This window comes from Gracilinanus agilis, chromosome 2 (genome assembly GCF_016433145.1).
Source record: "Gracilinanus agilis isolate LMUSP501 chromosome 2, AgileGrace, whole genome shotgun sequence".
Classification (NCBI taxonomy): domain Eukaryota; kingdom Metazoa; phylum Chordata; class Mammalia; order Didelphimorphia; family Didelphidae; genus Gracilinanus; species Gracilinanus agilis.
In genome coordinates this window covers 527,568,903-527,589,381 of record NC_058131.1, presented here as the reverse complement: position 1 = coordinate 527,589,381, position 20,479 = coordinate 527,568,903, and the positions used below count along the sequence as shown (strand labels likewise).

Below are 20,479 nucleotides of genomic sequence, written 5' to 3'. Positions count from 1 at the left end.
AACAAATTGTGGTATATGCTTGTGATGGAATACTATTGTGCTAAAAGGAATAATAAACTGGAGGAGTTCCAGGTGAACTGGAAAGACCTCCAGGAACTGATGCAGAGCGAAAGGAGCAGAGCCAGAAGAACATTGTACACAGAGACTGATATACTGTGGTAAAATCGAATGTAATGGACTTCTGTACCAGCAACAACACAATGACACAAGACAGCTCTGAGGGATTTATGGTAAAGAGCGCTACCCACATTCAGAGGAAGGACTGGAGGAGAGGAAACATAGAAGATAAACAACTGCTTGAACACATGGGTTGGGGTGGACATGATTGGGGATGTGGACTCGAAACTACCACACCAATGCAACTTTCAACAATTTGGAAATAGGTCTTGATTGATGACACATGTTACAACCAGTGGAAATATGTGTTGGCCATGGGTAGGGGGAGAGTGGGGGGTTAAGGGGAAAGTAGGGGCATGAAGCATGTAAACATGTTAAAAGTGAACATTAAAAAATGTTTAAAAAAAAAAAGCAATTGAGGGCAATTTTTGGAGCAACAGGATTTTGTCTGCAGTGGATCCCTTACTATGGGGAAATCACTAAGCCCCTTGTGTCACTCACAAAAAATTTCGGTCTCTGAACCACTTAAATTGGAAACAGAACACCTGACAGCTATTTCAAATCTAAAACAGGCTATCCTGTCTGCCCTTGCTCCAGGCATCCCAGATACAACAAACCATTTACCTTATATGTCCATGAAAAGAGAGGGATAGCTTCAGGTGTTCTAACTCAACTTTTGGGATCTACTCAATGCCAAGTAGCCTATTATTTGGCCCATTTGGACCCAGTAGCTTCAGGAGCACCACCATGCCTTAGGGGAGTAGCTACCACGGCTTTATCTTATATTTAACCAAATTTTATTTATTTATTTATTTATATTTAACCAAATCTGCCAATCTAGTATTAGGATGCCCTCTGACCAGGATGCTCCTCTGATCTCGTGAGGTTAAGGCAGTGATGGCCAAACTACAACCTGGATCTGGCCTACAGGGAATAGTTTGTCCATCAGTGGGTTAAGGCATTGCTATTAAGACATAGAACATGGGCATTTACCAATCAAAGGATTATGAGATATGAAATAGCCCTATTGAATAATGCACATATCATATTAAAATGCTTTGGAGTTCTTAATCCTGCAACCTTGCTCCCCGATTTGCCAACTTCCAAAGAATCTTGACATGATTGTACATCTTTAGTGTCCATTACTGATAAACCTCGTAATGATTTACTGGACACCACTTTGAATAATTCAGGTTTAATATTATTTACAGATGGTTCTTCCTTCATGAAGGATGGCGTGCACTATATAGGAGCTGCAGTAGTTACTGAATTTGCTACTCTACAGTCAACTCCCTTACCCTCAAATTTAAGCATACAAGGTGCAGAGCTCACAGCTTTGAAATATGCTTGTATCATTGCAAAGGATAAGAGATTCATGATTTACACAGATTCCTGTTATGCATTTGGCATATGTCATGCCATCAGCATGCTATGGCTTCAGAGGGGATTCTTAACATCAGCTGGAAAATATATTGCCAACACAGACCTTATTAATGACCTTCTTTCTGCCCTCCAGCTCCCCGAAGCCATAGCTGTTGTTCACTGCTCTGTCCACATACGTGGTACTGACCCTGTCTCCAGGGGAAATGACTGAGCAGATGCTGCAGCAAAGCTAGTGGCCTTGGAAGGACCTGAGTTAATTTTGACACTAACAATTACTGATCATTTAAATCTATCCCTTTCCTATAATGACAAGGAAGTGGAACAATGGAAAAAAAATTTAAGCCAAACAGATTAATGGAATATGGGTATCATCTGATTGCAAACCCCTGCTCCCTAGAAAGTTATATTACCAAATTTGTCACTCCACCAATAAACATGGTCATTTTGGCACCCAAGGCAGGCATTGTAGACTCTGTTAAAAGAGTATGGATAGCACCTGGAATAACTACAATTGCTTCCAAAAATATGTACAGCTTGTCATACTTTCCAGGCCTTTTATCAACATGCTTTTTGTGGAAAAGCCTTTGGTGGACGTCCTTTTGCTTACACACTGCTTCAGCATTTACAAATTGATTTTATCTCCATTCCAAAAGCTGGACAGTATAAATTTTGTCTGGTCATAGTCGATCAGCTGACCAGGAGGCCTGAAGCGTTTCCTACTCCTCAAGCTATATTGGCTTTTGTTGCCAAAGTCCTTTTGAAAGAAACTATTCCTTGTTTTGGTCTGCCTGCAGCTCATATAGATTCAGATAAAGGAAGTCATTTTACTGATTTGATCTTATTGCAAATTTATTCATATTTGGGGATAACTCCTAAATTTCATACTCCATATGCTCTGGCCAAGTTGAAGAAAGAATGAATAAAGAACTTAAAACTACAATTGGCAAATTATGCATGGAGACTCATTTAAAATGGCCTGAAATTCTACCTCTGGCTCTATTTTATCTCAGAAGCTGACCCAGAGGTGATTTACACATCTCACCATTTGAGATGTTATTTGGACATCCATCTATTTAGGCACAACCATTTACCCCTGCCTATACTTCATTGTTAGGAGGGAATACAACCATTGCCACATATGTCAGACAATCACAAACTAAAATTAGAGGACTCCATGATTCTCAAGCTGCTGTTCAGGTAGGCCCCATAGGCTTCTTGCTTCATGATTTAAACTCGGGTGATAGCATGTACATGAAGAATTTCAAACGTACCAGGTTTGGCTGAACCTGCTTATGATGGACCATTCCAAGTCCTATTGTCTATACCAACAGCCATTAAAATTGGGGAGAGGGACTCATGAATTCATTGTAGCCATGTAAAACAAGTACCTTCTGTTGATAATGAATGATTATTCATTGTAATTGCCTGTATTGATTGTATTTGACTATTTTTTTAATTTATTTTTTTCTTTATTTTATTTTTTCTAAACCCTTAACTTATGTGTATTGGCTCCTAGATGGAAGAGTGGTAAGGGTGGGCAATGGGGGTCAAGTGTCTTGCCCAGGGTCACACAGCTGGGAAGTGTCTGAGGCCGGATTTGAACCTAGGACCTCCCGTCTCTAGGCCTGACTCTCAATCCACTGAGCTACTCAGCTGCCCCCTGTATTTGACTATTGATTGTGATAAGATTTCCCTATTACTAGATCTGTATTATTTTGTTGAACTGTATTTGGATGATCCTTCTACTTGAAGAAATTGCTCCTATAGGACAACACATATCACCTCAAAAAAAAAAAAGGAAATCTATATTAGTAACCTATATTGACCTGATGTGCCTTTTGTAAATTTTTTTTTGTATTTCCTAGAATGTATTATTGTGGCTATACCTCCAGTGCTTTATCTACCTCACTTGCACTCATACTGTGGATCATGGCAAGTTAAAGAGGAATTGAATCTTATTTTTCGGCAAGTAGCCTCTATATTTTACCTCTGTAATTGTGAAATATATACATTTTTGATATTTTTCATTTTTGTTTTTCTTCCTACATGTGTGATACAGTATTTGATTTTTTTCTCTCATTTTTTATATTTGAAGCACGTCATCAGTATTGAAAAGATTTTTTCAATGTTTTGATTTTTGCAGTAGAATAAGCTAAGATGTCCATTTGCCTAGCATGTAAATGCTTACCCAAAAAAGCTTTGGACTATGGCAACCTGCCACTATTTATTTAAAGATTATGAGACTTTTGCTTGATGAATATGTCAAATTCAATGAGAAAATGATCACAAAGGAGCACAGAAGTTGACCTGCAAAGTGCCACATGAGCACAAAGGTAAAAAGAGAACAAACCAATCCTATGGGGATTGATGACATTCTGCACAAAGAGCACAAGGACTTGATCATGTGTGAGACTCAAGGTTGTGGCTGTTTAACATGTGTTAAATGCAGGACTTTCTTGTACCTCACTCTCTATCAAATACAAAGCATTGATTGTTCTAGCTCCATTATCCCGGAAAAGGGAAGTAAAGGGTCAAACCAGGGAATGCTATTTCCCATTTATTTCAAGATCTAGTCTTTTTTTTCTGTTTTCTTTCATGATGTGACAACTTGCTGTAGTACAGGCTGCTAAATTGGGTTAGTGAGTGATTGTCATTGCAGGCTTATTGGACATGGATTGCTACAAGAACCTGTTGTGATTTGTGAATTTTTTCCCCTTCTTACTAGAATTTTTTCATGGTTTTTGATATTCTATATTTCACTCAGAGGTTATTTTTTCATTTCTTTGGATTCTTTGATGTTTTTGATAATTGATTCATATGCCTTATAAATCAATCATGTATCCCTGTGTGCTTTTTATATGCATCCCTGTATCCTCCTCAGGGGGGAATGTGTTATTATCCTCCTCAGGGGGGACTCTGTTATAGTGAACTTTTATTTGAATTTGAGCCTAATTTGGAACAAGAGACTTCTTCCCAGAATCCAGAAGGTGAACTTTTTAGAGAAGGCACCATGAAGATGCTTGCAGAGACCACATGCTACACCAAATGATCCAGAATGAACTTTGAGATGTACTGAAATTGAACTATGGGGGGTTGAATGCATTTTATTTTGAATGTACACTCTTATGCCAAAGGGCACTGCCCCCTAATTGGCTTTTTGTCAATGCACCTAACATTGTTTTTTGTTCTTTTTCTTTCTTTTCTTTTTCTCTTATCCTCATATTATTTTAATTTAGAAGCTGTAATATTGTATGTACCTCTATTTAAAGTTATAAGTTAGTTATATTTCCATGATCCATTGGAGAGACTTGTCTCCCAAAGGATCACAGGGGGGGATGTGTAGGTGGAAATTCAATGCACCTGAGCTGCATCCTTTTAAGTTATGTGCTCACTTTGCGTCATTACGTTTGAGAGATAAATTTTGCTGAAACCCAATCAGTGGGGCTCTTCTTGGGCTTTTGCTTTGGTAAAACGTGGCAGGTGGGAGTCTCTGGCTCTGTGCTCTGCTCACTCTGCTGAAGGAATCCCTTTCTATTTCACCTTTGTTATTATTAAACCCTATGAATTAAAATACTTGGAGTTGTTATTCAATTTTATTCTCACAATGCCCCAAACACACTGAGATGGGGTAGGACTATGGGGGAGAGGGGCAGCTTAGGTCTGGCTAGAGACTAGGGGGGGTGATTGGTGGGGATGTTCAGGGGGTGGGGATCACACTCATGTGTAAGAACCTCTCTGCTTTCACATTCCTGCATGCATGGCAATAACTCCAGTCCTTTCCTTGGGCCATGAGCCCTTTGCTCTCTGTGGCTACAGCCCCGTAACCTGGGCTTCCTTGGCCGAGTTCCGATAAATATGTTATTCACCTCAATGTCCATTGTCTTCCTTCTTCCCCGAGCAGTGGGGTAGGCCCTAGCAGAACAGCTGGTCTGCTGCTCTATGGGGCACTCGCACCTTGGAGCCTTTGCTTGTGGAGCTGGGGAGGGTTCAGTACAAGGACGGGGAAGGGGCAGCTTTCACAGAAGAACGAACCCTGGGCCCTCAGGCTCGGCCTCCCCTGCTCATCCAGGGCCGCGACCTCATGTCATTTCTCCCTTCATTTTCTTAAGGCAAGAGCCCCTGGCCTCTGTGGGACATCTCCAAATATTCCTCTTCTTAATTCATCCAAGAGGACAGGATGGAGGGTAAAACATAACGAATAAGTCCAGAGTAAGATGAAAACGAGCACAAAATCTCCAAACAGTCGTTTGTTAGCATCAAAGAGTGCCTCGGCGGGCACTGGAGAGAATAAGCCGTTCGATAGCACCAACTTTGTGCCAGGCTCTGTGCTGAGTGCGTTAGAATTGCTGTCTCATTTGATCCTCCTAAACACCCTGGGAACCAGCCATTATTATTTTCTCTATTTTTCAGTTTAGGAAATAGAGGCAATCGGCGGTTAAATAATTTGCCCAGGGGCATACAGCTAGTGACTAAGGCCAGATGTGACTCAGTTCTTCCTGATTCCGGGTGGCAGCCTGTGCGAATTGTGAGGAGGCTGCCCTGGCATCGGTCCTCAATCTAACTGTGTCCTTTCCAGCCTGGCCCCTCTCTGGGTTCCATGAGACCAGACAGAACAAAGCTAATCTCTCTCCTGCAGTAATCTCCTTCTGGCTTTACAGAAATGTGTTCTGAGTTTCATCACAGACGTTGAAAAGTGTGTGTTATGCATAGCTAGTCTGTTGTCTAATAAGCCTTTCTCGTAGGCAGGCACTCGGGGACTTTTCTTGGGCTTCTCGGAGCTCCTTCAAGGCTCTGAGGGAATCGCTACGTGGTCCTGGGGGGCCACTACTAATAACCAAATAGTATTACTGAAACAAAGAGGAGCAGTGCTGGCAGGGACATGACTTGTTCCAAGCAGAAACTCCAGACAGATGGTTGTGGAAGCCAATGTTTGATGCCGAACAATGTAATAACTGGCACTCGAGGCCGAGTGTGATGGGGTGGACCAGGGAGAGACTTTGCCCTGCTTGGGAAATGGAATGGATCTAGCACGATTCAACTATTTTCTTTTACGTATGCTTTTGACTTTATTTTTTTCACCTGCCAATGGCCTATACCTGAATTCACGTGTGGAGTCTGTGCAAAATGAAATCCCACTGGAAGACATGGAGACAGCTATCAATTCTTTCCCCATTTAACTCTGTCTGAATGGTTTGGCGTTTTAGGGTTAGGCGGTGGCAGAGAGAAAAAGATGGACATTGACCAAAGGTGCCCCCAACCTCTTGGAGCCATTCTACCAACAGAAGATATTTGGCTGGTGATTTGGACTGCATAGTCATGCCATCCCTTCACTTCTTCCTTGCCTGTACCATGTCCAGATGCTACCTCAATTCTGGGTTCATCACATGGTTGGTTTTTTTTAAAACCCTTACCTTCTATCTTTGACTTGGTACTATCAGGTTTTTTTTTTTAAATTTTTTTTATCTTATAAAAACTCTTACCTTCTGCCTTATAATCCATACTGTGTGTTGGTTCCAAGGCCGAAGAGTGGTAAGGGTAGGCAATGGGGGTGAAGTGACTTTCCCAGGGTCACACAGCTAGGAAGTTTCTGAGGTTAGATTTGAACCCAGGATCTCTGGATATGGCTCTCAATCCAGTGAGCCCCCTCAGTACCAGTTCTAAGGTAAAAAAGCAGGAAGGGCAGGGCAATAGGTGTTAAGTGATTTGCTCAAGGTCATAGGAGCTGTCTGAGACCAGCATCTCTTTCCAACATCTGGCTGCAGCTGCAAAGATGCCTGACTCATTTTCTCTGAAGGCCTCTCACGTCCCATTTCCCTACCTCTGCGAGCCAAAGCAGCCCCTTCTTATTAAGCCCGGAGAACTCGGCCCTGGCACATTTCTCAGCCTGGCCTCAAGTCGCCTGTTTCCATCTAGGCTGGGGATTCCTGTCCTGCTGGCACAGGAGATTGTGAAAGAGGCTCTTCCCAGCAGGAACTTGGGTTTTCCATGTGTCCTTTTTTGCATCCTCTTCTCAGGCTGTTGATTCCTTCAAATGCCAGCTAGTAGCTTCCTCTCCAGCTCAGCCTTAGGTGGAACATGAACCTCCCATCTGTTGGGAAACTGAGGTCCAGGGAGTGGGGAACCAGAATGAACCAGACAAGGAGCCCTGGCACCTGGGCTTTCTGGCTCAACCATGTGTCTGTGTTGCCTGCCTCATCTGTATAATACAGGTGCTTATTTCAGAAATGGGTGTGGGATTTGAAGCCAGGCCAGGGAAGGTGGGAGGAGCTGTGAGCCTTCAGGGACATCCCTGGCTCCAGCGTACCACATACCTAGCTTCATTGTGGTTGGGACTGCATCTTCTCCCCAGCGCTCCACAGGATCTGAAAGGCATGGCTCTGGTAAGGACCCATCAGGGAATCAGGACTCCTGGGTACTGGGCATCCCTTCTCTCACTGCCAGGCTTCCCACAACTCCAGGGATGACCAGTGGTCAAGGCTATTTCCATTCCTCACTGGACCAGGAGAAACCAGAGATGCTGTCCTGCTAGGTAGTGGAGAAGCTGTGTCTATGGTCCTGTGCCCAGAGCCAGAGCAGCATTACCGTGTTAGAAGCAGGAGGAAATGGGGATGAGGGAAGATGAGGAGGAGGGCCAGGCATTTGCCACAGGAAAGCAGGGATGCTGCCAGATGAAGCAAGGAGGAAGAAGCTAAGAGGGCTGAGCTTGGAGAAGAGAAGGAGAATTTAAAAGGTTCTCATTTCAGCCTTGTTCTGCTTGGCCTTAGAGGGCAGGATGGGAAGTGATGGGGAAAATCACAAAGAAGTACGTCGATGTTTATTGATATTTGATAACTCTGTCAGAATTCTGATAATAGAACAGGCTATGTCAGGAGGTGGGTGGTTCCTCCTCTCACTAGAGGCTGTTAAACAGGCCCTAGAAGACCACTCTTAGAACATTCTGTGGTGGGGATTCTTTGGGGGCCATGGCTTAGACTCGATGGCAACTGAGGTCGCTTCTCAAGCTGGGATTCCGAGGAACGAGGGAAGGGGCTTGAGAATGTGCCCAGGGTCAAAGTGGAAGTTTGAAAGTCCTTTGGGTGCCCACGACCAGGCTCCAGAGAGAACTTCTTGGGATCTGAGTTATTTGGTTCACGCACTGTCTAAGACCTCCAGCAGCTGGCAGCCTCCCAGGGCCTCAGAAGGAAGTGGATGATGAGTCTCTGAGATCATCCTTTGTGACTCATCTGGCTCCTGGCTTGGGGGTGTGGGGGCCTGAGGGCTGACATGGGGTGAGCCTCCTCTGTTCTCCAGAGGGAGTTCTTATCCCTGTTGTCACTCGCTGATAATCTATGGGTAAGAGGGAGAGGCACATGGCACCCCAACACCCTTTGGGCATGGCATGGCAGGCATTACCCCATTGGGGACATTTGTGGTTGGGAACTTCCTTCCTGAGCCCAGCCTCGAAAAGGCGTAAGATAATTGAATGAGGCAAGTGAAACAACAGATGCAAAACTTGGGGAGATGGAATCTTTGTGATACAAACAGAATCAATCCATGAGCATTTACAAGGCTCTGTGGATAAAAATACAAGGAGTGAAATAATCCTGCTCTCGAGGAGAGAATTCATTTCTCCTTCGCTTATATCTGGACAAGGATCAGGAAAAAAGATCACTCCCAGCACCACTGACACCAGCACCAAAAAGTAACTCTTTCATTTAGGGTAGAAGCCCAGGGCCAAGCCAAAGTAACAAACCTTTGTCTATCTCAACACCAAGTCCTCTCTCAAACCCCGATCAGCCTTAATTCTAGCCACAGAGGATCTGGGATCAGTCATAAGATGAAAAATAGGGGAGAGAGAGAGAGAGGGAGAAAAAGAGGATGAGACATATGAAAAGGAAGAGAAAAAGAACAAAAAATGGGAAGAGGGACAGCTAGGTGACTGGTCAGTGGAAAAGAGAGCCAAACCTAGAGAGGAAATCCTGGGTTCAAATCTGGCCTCAAGCACTTTCTGGCTATGTGACCCTGGGCAAGTCACTTAACCCCAATTGCTTACTCCTTACCACTCTTCTGCCTTGGAACCAATAGATGGTATTGATTCTAAGACAGAAGGTAAGGTTTTAAAAAAAGGAAGGAAGGAAGGAAGGAAGGGTGAGAGGGGGGAGAGAAAGAGAAGGAAGAAGAGTGACAAGAGAGGAGGGAGCAAAAGAGGGAGAGAAGGAGGGAGGGAAGAAAGGAGAGAGGGAGGGAGGAAGGGAGGAAGGGAGGAAGGAAGGAAGGAAGGAAAAGCTAGCAAGGTTATATTGAAGGAAGTAGAGGCTCTAGGTCAACATCTTCATTTCCATTCCCAGTTCAGGACTGCCCAAGTGTAAGGTCATGGCTGAATACCTGAGTGAGCGACATGTCCCCTATGGTACATGCCTTTGGAGTCAGGCTGAAAAAAGCAAGGGGTTGCCCCAATCTACATCGCCCTCCAGGAATCACACAACTGCACCTTACCTTTCTTCCTTATAGCCTTTGCCTGGGAGCAGTCTACTGTCTGTTCGGATCCTAAAGGCCCACGGTTTCCCATCCAAAGACATCCGTGAGTATGGAGCTCCTTCCCTTGTCCCATTGCCTAGCCCCTTCCTCCCATGTCGGCCCGATGGCCCTGAATCCAGAGAGGGGCCAGGACTTGGACTAGAGCTGAAGTGATGAGAAGAGAAGAGAATTGAAGCTGATTTGAGCAGTGAGGCAAGAGATGCCCCCAGGCAGGCCAGTGGATGTTTGGAACTTTGGCTTCGGCCAATTTTCCTTATCCTCTTGGCTCCAGTTACAGTTCTTTGTAGGACTCTGTAGGGTCTGGTGCATTCTCAACCTGGGAGGGAGAGGACATGGGTTCTTTGGGAGAAGCAATGGGACCCTGCTGGTACCAGCCATTGAAGAATTATCTGAATCCTGCCCCTGCCATTTAATACCTCTGTGACTTTGGCCAAGTCCCTTAACTTCTCTGGACCTCAGTTTCCTAGTCTGTAAAAAGAGCAGGGTTGGACTAGATGACCTCTAAGGACCCCTCTGGGTCCCATAGACCCATGATCCTATGATTTTCTGGATGGTGTTCCTTCTTCCTCTATAGTAACCCAGTCTGACAGCTATGTGAGCCTATGGCTGCCCACAGCATCAAGCCAAGAGCTTCGGACACGTACCGTAAGGAACTGCAGTAACCCTGTCTGGAACCAGACCTTCCGCTTCCGGATTCACAGCCACCTCAAGGTGCCACAGACAGTTACCACTCTCCCCACTCAACATGCCCATCTCTTTTAAAAAACAATGGTTTACTGTTATCTTTTTTTTTTTAACTTCATCTTAATTTCTAGATTTATCTTTCCTCCTTTCCTCACCCAGGAAGTCTCTTATAAAAAAGATTTAAGAGAAATGGAGACAGAGAGAGACAGAAGGAGAGCAAAAGAGGAAGAGAAATGGAGGAGAAAACCAAGAAAGATAGAGACAGAGAAGGAGAGACAGAAGGAGGGAGAGGAAAGGGGGGAGAGAAAGAAGGAGAAGGAGAAGGAGAGGGAGAAAGAGAGACAGAGAAAGAGAGACAGAGAAGGAGAAAGAGGTGTGAGAAAGAAGAGAGACAGAAACAGAGACAGACAGAGAAAGAAAAACCAGCAAAACAAATTCCTTAGATCAGTCAAAGTCTGACAGCATATACATTATTCCATACTGGTAGTCTCTGACACAGAAAAAAGGGTTTAACATTCAATATTCATTCAATAAATATTTAAAAGAAAAACAAAAATAAACTGCTTACTTTCTGTCCTAGAGATAACTCTAAGACAGAGAGGCAAGGGTTAGGCAATGGGGGTTAAGTGACTTGCCCAGGATCACACAGCAGGAAGCGTCTGAAGTCAGATTTGATCCCAGGTCCTCTGGACTCCAGGTCTGGCGCTCTATCCACTGCACTGTCTAGCTGCCCCCCTCAATAAACATATATTTCAACATTTCCTTCTACCTATTAGTAGGCTCCTAATCTCCTGGCTATTCCCCCTGTAAAGCTTCCTTTTATCTCAGTTTTTCTTTTTAGCCTGGCCCACTCCAGACCCTGTCTTTGAACCTTTCATTTACTCCCTTCTCAATTCATCATCTGTAAAATGGATTTGATAAGCACTTTTAATACCTCAAAGCCCCTGGTAAGTGTGATTCTTATTCTCAGAATATGCTGGAGCTGAAAATGTTTGACCAGGACTTTATGACCAAAGATGACCCCATATTCTCTGTGCTCTTTGATGTGGGGACTCTGAAAGCTGGCGAGAGCCACCGGGAGAACTTTACCCTCAATCCTCAGGTGAGGCTGTGTTCGGGGCTCTCATGATAAAACTCTTCAAATCCATCAATTTCCAGACTCAAGGGGCCAATAGAGGGAAAGATGGAGAGAGCTTGTTAGAGAGTTACTTCTTTCTCCCCACGTGGCCTTACACACAGACACACAGACACACAGACACACAGACACAGACACACACACACACACACACACACACACACACACACACACACACACACACACACCTTTCTCAACTGACTTCTCTCTCTCCCAAGGGCAAGGAACAGCTGGAGGTGGAATTTCGTCTGCAAAGTTTGTGAGTTTGGGGCTGTCTGGAGCCACTGACCTTCTAGGAGTTCCTGGGAAGGCCCTGTAGGGGGGACTCGGCTGGTGTAGTTCTGTCACTAGGTAGAACCTTAGTACTCCTAGAGCTCCCACTCATTCCCACTGGGTGAGATTTTTCTAGGCAGGGAGGGACCATTGATCATTGGGAACGAGAATGTGGAGTCTCAGTAATGGAGCCCTTTTAGGATTATTTCATAAATCATAGAAATTGGAGCTGGAAGGGATCTCAGAGATCATCTTGTCTCATTTCCTTATTTTACAGATGAGGAAACTGAGTTCTAGAGGAATTAAATGACTTGGTCTGGGTGCTATGTTGAAAACTAGTGGCAAAGCCAGGATTAAAAACCAGGCTTTTTGTTTCTTCTAGCCCAGCATGCCCTGAACAGCTCATCACCAATGGTGTCCTCGTGGTAAGTCTGTCTGTCCAAGGTCATTGAGTCGAGACTTAGAGGACTCCTTCCTTTCCCTCCTATCTGTCACCCAACTATCGCACCACCCCTTGCACAAGGGCCCCCCTGAGCAATGACAGAGAGACAGTAAAACATAGTAGAGGTAGAACTGGCCTTGGAGTCAAGGAGGCTCAGCTTGAGTCCTCTCTCTGACACATAATAGTTCTGTGACAAGTCCCTTAACTGTTCAATCCTCTCCACAACTCTCTATGTTGTCTCTAACGCTCCAAGATTATAAGTTGCAGGGAAGATTCCAGGCCACATTGGTAGAATGAAGAATGAGTTCCTCTATCAATGAAATCTTAGGTCCAAGTCCCTAGTCATGGGGTAGGAAGAGATAGGATGGAATGGAATGGGATGGGAAAGGAGTGAAAGGTCTGAGATGGGATGGGATAGGATGGGATGGAATGGAAGGAGGTGGGAAGGGTTGGGATGGGATGGAATAGAAAGAGGTGGGAAGAGAAAAGATGGGATGGGATGGGATGGGATGGGATGGGATGGGATGGGATAGAGAGATAATCTATGCCTACTAGTTTGGCACTTAGTTTCCAGCTCCCTAAAAGGAAGAACAAAGAGAGAAGATATAGTCCTAAACCCACAGGGATGTAGGTATGCTGGGATCAGGGATGTCACAGATGGTTCAAAGCCCCTTCCACCCTTCCTGACTTTGGCTCAAACCCCACACCCATCCAGGACTTGAGGAAGGCCCCTGGTTGCCTAGGGACAAGGGTGGCAAGAGGTTATGGGTTTGGGAACAGGAATGGACTGATTAAGGGATCAAAAATTCATATATGAGCTATTCTGTTTCTACCTCAGGCCCGTGAACTTTCCAGCTTGGATGTTAAGGTAGAAAAGATAGAGAGTACCCTAGATAACGCAGGTAAGTATCCTTTACCCTAGCCCCTGCTCCTATTAACCCTTATTTCCTTCCCATGTGAGGCAGCATGATGTCATGGAAAGAAACCTGGGTTCAAATCCTAACTCTGCCACTTAATATAAATTGCTTAATTTTGCTGGGCCTCAATTTTTTCACTCGAAAAATTGGACTCTAGACCTAGAATCCATCTGTGACCTTGAAGGCCCCTTCTAAAATCTTGATCTCTGATCCTAGGAAGAATTAGACTTGTAGCTGCTGGCTCCTGGCTCTAGTGTCTGTCTTCAGCTTCCAGAGTGGTCCAAACTGTGGTAGTCTGGTATCTCTCCTTTGCTGAAGAACTCTGTTAGGACAAAACGATCTAAACATAAAAGGAGATATCGCACGTAAATTAGGACAAGGAACATGTTACCTATTAGATTTATGGATTGGAGAGGATTTAATGAGTCAACAAGACATGGAGAACATTGTGAAATGTAAAATGGATAATTTTGAGTATATTAAATTGAAAAGTTTTTGTACAAGTAAAAAAAGTGCTGTCAAGCTTAGAAGGAAAACAGAAAATTTGGGGAAATTTTTAATAGACAGCCTCTCAGATAAAGATCTCATACTTAAAGTATATAGAGATATATAGAGAGATAAAGTATATAGATCTCATACTTAAAGTACATATATTGGCAAATTTATAAGAACAAGAACTGTCCTCCAGTAGACAAATGGTTAAAAGATGTGAACAGACAATTTTCAGGCGAAGAAATCAAAGCCATCTGACAAAAATGCCCTAAATCACTATTGGTTAGAGAAATGCAAACCAAAACAATTCTGAGATATCTTCTCACACCATAAGATTGGCTAAAATGACAAAAGGATAAAATGAGAAATATTGGCAGGAATATGGAAAAGCAGGGACACTAATACACTGTTGGTGGAGCTGTGAACTGATCCAACCATTTTGGGGAGCAATTTGGAATTACACTCAGAGCGTTATAAAACTTTGTATAGGGATCCATCAATACTGGGTCTGTTTCCTAAGGAAATCAGAGAAAAAAGAAAAGAACCTATATGTTCCCAAAATATTTATAGCAGCTGTCTTTGTGGTGTAAAAGAATTGGAAATGTAAAGAAAATAAAGAACTCTTTTAGGAGCAGAGGACGAATGGGACTGAGGAATGTGGCCATACATTCACAGCAAAGACCTGATCTCCATATTCAGTCCCGGCATGTGTTGGTGGGAGTCTCCCCAAGACCATTGTGAGCAGGACTTTCCCAGGGAACCTTCCTGAAGCTCCCAGGAGTGGGAACAGGGAAGACTGAAGTTGTCTTACCCATCCTTTCAGTCTTCCTTGTTTTCTGTGTTCCAGAGTCAGACAGTAGAGTCCAAGCCATAGTGCCTGGGTCCTACGAGGGCAGCCAGAGCATCATCCCAGGCACCAGCCCTGTCCGATTCCACTCTCCAACTTCCTGGGAGTCAGAGCTGAGTGTTAAGTTCCAGGTAATGTTTTCAACCTCCCAGGGGGTCAGGAATGTATGTATATATGAATGAATGAAAAAGCATTTATTATACACCTATATACAAACCACTGTACTAAGCATTGGAGATATAAATAGAAAATCAAGACCATTGCTGCTCTTAAAAAGCAGCATGTAAAGGGGAGAGGGAGGTGACATATACAGGAGGTTTCAGCCATAAATCAGATGGAAAGGCTCGGTGGTCCTCAAGACAGAGCAACAAAGGGGATGGCAATGCATCTTCTTTAGGGTCATTTCCATTCATGAAACCACATCAGTTTCTGATGTTGAATCATTTCATGGTACAAAGGACTTTGGTGGCAGAAATGTTCCTCTCTGGGTTTGGGGGAGCTCAGGCTGCTTGAGGAGATGGGGGGCTGGAGTACCTGCAGACTTATCTCCACAGGGATCACTTTGGGAGATGATGGAGTCCACCTACCCCCTCTGCCCCAGCCCTAATACCAATTCTTTCTTCCACCATTACCTCCTTTCTTCCCTTCTTCTCTAGCCCAATTTTTCCTTCCACTGCCCTTCCCCATCACGGAGAAGAAGAGGAGCACCAATTCTTGGTGGCTCTATGACTCCCTTATACCTTCCTCCTCATTTTTCTACTGTATTTCCACCCTATCCTTATTAGGATGGAATTAGACAGAGTGAATTGAGGTTATAGTTTGTTTCTTCACGTAATTCATTGTTACTTCCTTCAGGACACTTCCCAGGAGGCACTGAAAGTGCCCCTGAAGTCATTACCTTCTGGTCATGCAGTGAAGGTCTCCTTACCCACAACAAAGGTAGGAGCCCCAGTACAAAAGACAGTCTGTTTGGGCCCCCAAAAGTCTAACTTACCTTTATTTTTTCTTTCTAAAGTTTAAAGTATGTCTTTGATTGTTTATACCATGGTTATGTCCTTGTGTCTTTCAACAATTCCTCTTCCCTACTCTACCTACTCCTATTCAATGCTCTCATAATAAAGAGAAAAGAGTTAAGCAAAACATCACCAAAGCTACCATGTATGCAGCATTTCATACCCATAGCCTCCCACCTCTCTGTTTCAGCAGCTCTTCACTAAGATGGTTCTTTTCCTTTCATCTGAGCTCAGTTGCTTTTAGTGTTGTTTTAATTTGTATTATTTTAGTTAACATGGATATTATTTTTCTGGATGTGCTTTCTTCACCCTGTATCAGTTCATACAAGTCTTCCAATTTTCTCTGAATACTTTGAATCTGTCCCTTCTGATGGCACCAGAATATTCCATGAAGTTCATTATATCACAGTCTGTTCAGTCACTACTGATCTACAGGCACCCATTGCTTTCTGGCCACCTGATCTCTGGGGCCCTGGTGTTAGAGGAAGCGTGTCCTCTGAGCAGCCTCCAGACATGGCTGGTCCTGAAGGTGGCATGCTGGGGTTTGGGGGAGTCGGGACATAAGGCTCTGGGACTTCTTTCAGGATTGCAGGGGAGAGGCATGTAGGGGTGGAAAGACTGGAGTTTGAGATTGATCAATAGTATGTGACAGAAATATTCATGATTTTCAGGAACCAGCACTGATGATGCAGCTGAAAACCGAGAAACGGTGAGTAGCTGCTTGCCAAAAGCAAGGGGAAATGGAGGGGGAGCTAGGAAAGACCATGGCTAGAGCTTCAGGCTTGGAGTTGGGAGGACTTGGGTTCAAACTTAGCCTCAGATACTTCCTTGCTATGTGACCCTGGGCAAGTCACTTAACCCCCGTGTCCCAGTCCGTCTTAGAATCCTCTTGGTTACTGACCAGCAGTCACCCTTGCATCCTACTTGGTACAGCTCATGAGCATTTCAGATGGTAGACAGGGGAGCTCCTTTCTGTCCACGAGGCTGAGGACCCAGATTTAAAGAGAACATTTGGCTCTTCTCCCCTTTTTTTTGGTTTGGTGCCCAGCAGGATCCGCAGGAAGAATGAAGTTCACCTTTCCAAGGAGTTTACCTTCTTGGTGTTTAAGGCAGGGTTCTGAAGTCAGCCTTGGTGGGGAGAGTTAGGTGGGGAAAGGGGCCACGTTCTCCCGGTCTGTGGCTTCGGTGTATTGGGGTCCCTGAGTTTGTTACGGACTCTGGGTCCGTATCTCCACTAAGAGATACTTTACAGTCTCCAGCAGGGAAGCAGAAGAAGGACGGGAGGAGTCAGGAAATAGTGGGGCCGGGGGGAGACCAGCTTCCCTCCCTCTAAAGGGCGGCTGAGGTTCCCTCAGGGATGCTGGGCCTCCTGGACTGATGCTGCCTTCCAACCTCTGCCTCCTGTAGCCCGGAGGAGCTGGCCGTGCGCCTGGGCTTCGGGCTGTGCGAGGAGGAGCAGGCGTTCCTGAAGAAGAGGAAGCAGGTGGTGGCCAAAGCCCTGAAACAGGTTCTGCAGCTGGAGAACGAGCTGCAGGAGGATGAGGTCCGAGGGCTGGGCCTGCATGGGATGGGGACGGGGCGGGTTGGAGGGCCCCTACCTGAGCCAGGGACGATGCACCAGAGCTGAGTGTTGGACCCGAATCCTTCCTCCGCTCAGGCCTAGGGGGCTGCGGGGTGGAATTTCAACCAGATGAAGGATTGTATCCATGGAGGAGCATCCTTGGCAGCCAGGCCTGCCCCTCTGCTCTCTGTCTGGCACATCCTAGCCCCCTGTCCCAGCGCCCTGCTGCTTCTCTCTCAAATTAAGCACTTTGTTAAGGGCTTCACGAGTGCGTGGCTTTGCGCTTGAGATGGTTTTCAGAGGTTGTGATTTGGGAGAGAGGTGGGATGGCTTAATGGATAGCGAGCCAGTCTCGGAATCAGGAACACCCAGGTTTAAGTCATTTCTCTGACTTAAAATAGCTGTGTGACTCTGGGCAGGTTATTTACCTCCTCAGTGTCCCAGGCAGCTCCTAAAGACTATCTGATTGATACGAATGAATGAATGGATGGATGGATGGATGGATGGATGGATGGATGGATAAATGACCGAAAAAGCATTTGTTAAGTATTTACTATAAGCCAACCCCTGGATTTGTAAAAATGGATAAAGTGAGACACATTCTGCTCCCCGGATCGCAAGGTGTTCGCACTTTAATTGGGAAAGGTGACACATAGGAGAGGGTTTAGCCTCGAGTGTCCTGCAGCAGGCTGATAGCAGCAGCTGGTCAGGTGTTGGTGTCCTGGGGATCTGAGGACACAGCAGCAGGGCAGACGGCAAGGTGGAGGGGTTATGCCAAGAAGACAGGGTGGACAATCAGGCCAGGCATTCCTCCATTGTTCTGTAGCTTATATCTTGTTCCCAACTCATCAGGATGGTGTGAGCAGACATGCCACTCTTCCTACTCACCCAGCTAGGGTGTAGGAGACTAGGGGTGGGAGAGAGGAAGAAGGAAGAGATGGAAGAATGGGGCTCAGGGCGGCTCTTCGGTGATGAAATCACGGGTTCCCTCCCATCCCTCCAATTTGGGACTCCACAGTATGAAGAGTTTTTCTTTCCTCTGCTTTTCTCCTAATTCCCAGTTTTATATCCCTCTGTCCCATGTGTAGCCTCTCCATCAGATTCCTCTTTTGGGATTTTGGGAGAACAGCCAAGCATTTGTTTTACTGCTCTGAGGCTGATCTAATTTGGAGATGAATTCCAGATTGACTCAAGGGTCAGTCGTTTTCACACACTTGATCTTAGCCAAAAGGCCGAGAAGCGATGGGTCAGTCATTTTCCATAGGGAGTTGTCCCAGGAGGTCCCGGGCTAATTCTAGGTCATCTCCTAATGGGGCTGAAAAAAGTTCCAGCCCTTTTCTTTCCACACAAAGGTTGGGAGAGGACCAGCAGGTGACTCTGGGCATTCTAAATTTATGTGGGGCAGAGTGAGAGGCGGTAAAGGCATTGCCCTGGTCGGGTCTTTGCAGAGCTTTCTGGAATTAGGGAAGGTCTGTGGCTGCTCTAAACTCTTTGTTGCCCCACCATGACCCAAGCGCCCTTCTTCAGGAAGAGCTGAATCAGATGTGAACCTGGGAGGTTTGGCAGGAATTTAGGTGGAAAGGTCACTGACTCTGAGTCAAAGGACTTGGATGCAAACCCTGATTTACTTCTTTGAGTACTGTAGGCAAGACTTGTTACCCTCCTGGCCTCAGTTTCCTTATCATCAAAATGAAGAGGCTGGATTAGATAACTTTGGAAGTTCTTTCTGGCTCTAGTTTCTATGATCCTGTGATTCTCCCATCAACCTTAACTCTGTAGTGAGTTGAATGGATCTTGGACCTGTTGGACTCTATGTCCAATGCTCAGTCTTTTGTCTTCTGCCCTGGTGCTAACCCAGAGTCTGTTCCTCAGAGGAGGCTTCTCTCACTCTCAGGTTCCAGTGGTGGCCATCATGGCCACAGGTGGCGGGATCCGGGCGATGACTTCCCTGTATGGGCAGCTCTCAGGCCTGAAGGAGCTGGGGCTTTTGGATTGTGTCTCCTACATCACAGGAGCCTCAGGCTCCACATGGTGAGCCAGGGGGTTGGGTTGGGCAGTATTTGCTTGGGTGGCACCCAGGAGAGTTGGGCAAGGCAAGACCTGTGGGGCATCTCTCTTTAATCTCAACACCCAACAGAACTGCTACAGCTTCCTGCTCAGACTCCGGGAATTGAGAGCACTCACATTGTAGGAAGAGGATGTTGCAGGGAATTTGCCACCTCAGTGAGAAAGCATGTGGGCAGCTAGGTGGCTCAGTGGATAGAGAGCCAGGCCTAAAGATGAGAGGGTTCAAATATGGTCTTATACACTTCCTAGCTATGTGACCCTGGACAAGTCACTTAACCCCCATTGGTTAGGCCTTAGCACTTTTCTACCTTGGAACCAATACTTGTTTCTAAGTATCTAAGAATCTAATGATTCTAAGACAGGAGGTAAGGGGAAGGAAGGAAGAAAGGCAGGAAGGAAAGAAAGGAGGAAGGAAGGAAGGAAGGAAGGAAGGAAGGAAAGAAAGAAGGAAAGAAGGAAGGAAGGAAGGAAGGAAGAAAGGAAGAAAGAAAGAAAAGTTATTATCACCTCCAAAAAATTCTCATATCTTCGACTCCACAAGATTATTTGAATACCTCTAGTCTTCTAGTTATAAAGGGAGATATGGGATTTCATTCAAATGTAATCTCCTTGAATGCAGGTATTGGCTTGCTTGTATTTGTGTCCTTAGTGCTTAGCATAAATTTGGCATAGAGTAAGCATTTAATAGCAAAGAAGGAAGGAATTTATAAGACAATTATTAAGTGCCTTCTATGTGAGAGGCACTATGCTATGTGCTTCACAAATATTATCTTATTTGATCCTTACACCAAGCCTGAGAGATAGGTGCTATTATTATTCCCATTTTATGCTTTAGGAACCTGAGACAATCAGAGCTTGCCCAGGAATCATATAACTAGTAAGTGTCTAAGGTCATATTTGAACTCAGGTCCTCTTGCCTCTAGGTCCTGTGTTGTATCCATTCCACCATCCAGCTGCCTTTGTTCTTTTTCTATCTTTCCTTCCTCCCTTCTTTCCTCCCTTCTTTCCTCCCTTCTTTCTTTCCTTCTTTC

At 45.0% G+C, this 20,479-nt stretch overlaps 1 protein-coding gene across 1 annotated transcript in view; it reads left to right on the top strand.

Annotated features, from left to right (window-relative positions):
- LOC123234077 (cytosolic phospholipase A2 beta) overlaps positions 1-20,479 on the top strand; it is a 42,946-nt gene that overhangs the window by 16,133 nt on the left and 6,334 nt on the right. The window contains exons 10-21 of the mRNA XM_044660025.1: positions 9,991-10,060; positions 10,592-10,728; positions 11,672-11,803; positions 12,055-12,095; positions 12,492-12,534; positions 13,390-13,453; positions 14,808-14,938; positions 15,663-15,746; positions 16,492-16,529; positions 17,228-17,363; positions 19,276-19,412; positions 20,372-20,381. Of these exons, the coding sequence (XP_044515960.1) occupies positions 9,991-10,060; positions 10,592-10,728; positions 11,672-11,803; positions 12,055-12,095; positions 12,492-12,534; positions 13,390-13,453; positions 14,808-14,938; positions 15,663-15,746; positions 16,492-16,529; positions 17,228-17,363; positions 19,276-19,412; positions 20,372-20,381 (1,023 nt within the window). The remainder of the gene's footprint in view (positions 1-9,990; positions 10,061-10,591; positions 10,729-11,671; positions 11,804-12,054; positions 12,096-12,491; positions 12,535-13,389; positions 13,454-14,807; positions 14,939-15,662; positions 15,747-16,491; positions 16,530-17,227; positions 17,364-19,275; positions 19,413-20,371; positions 20,382-20,479) is intronic.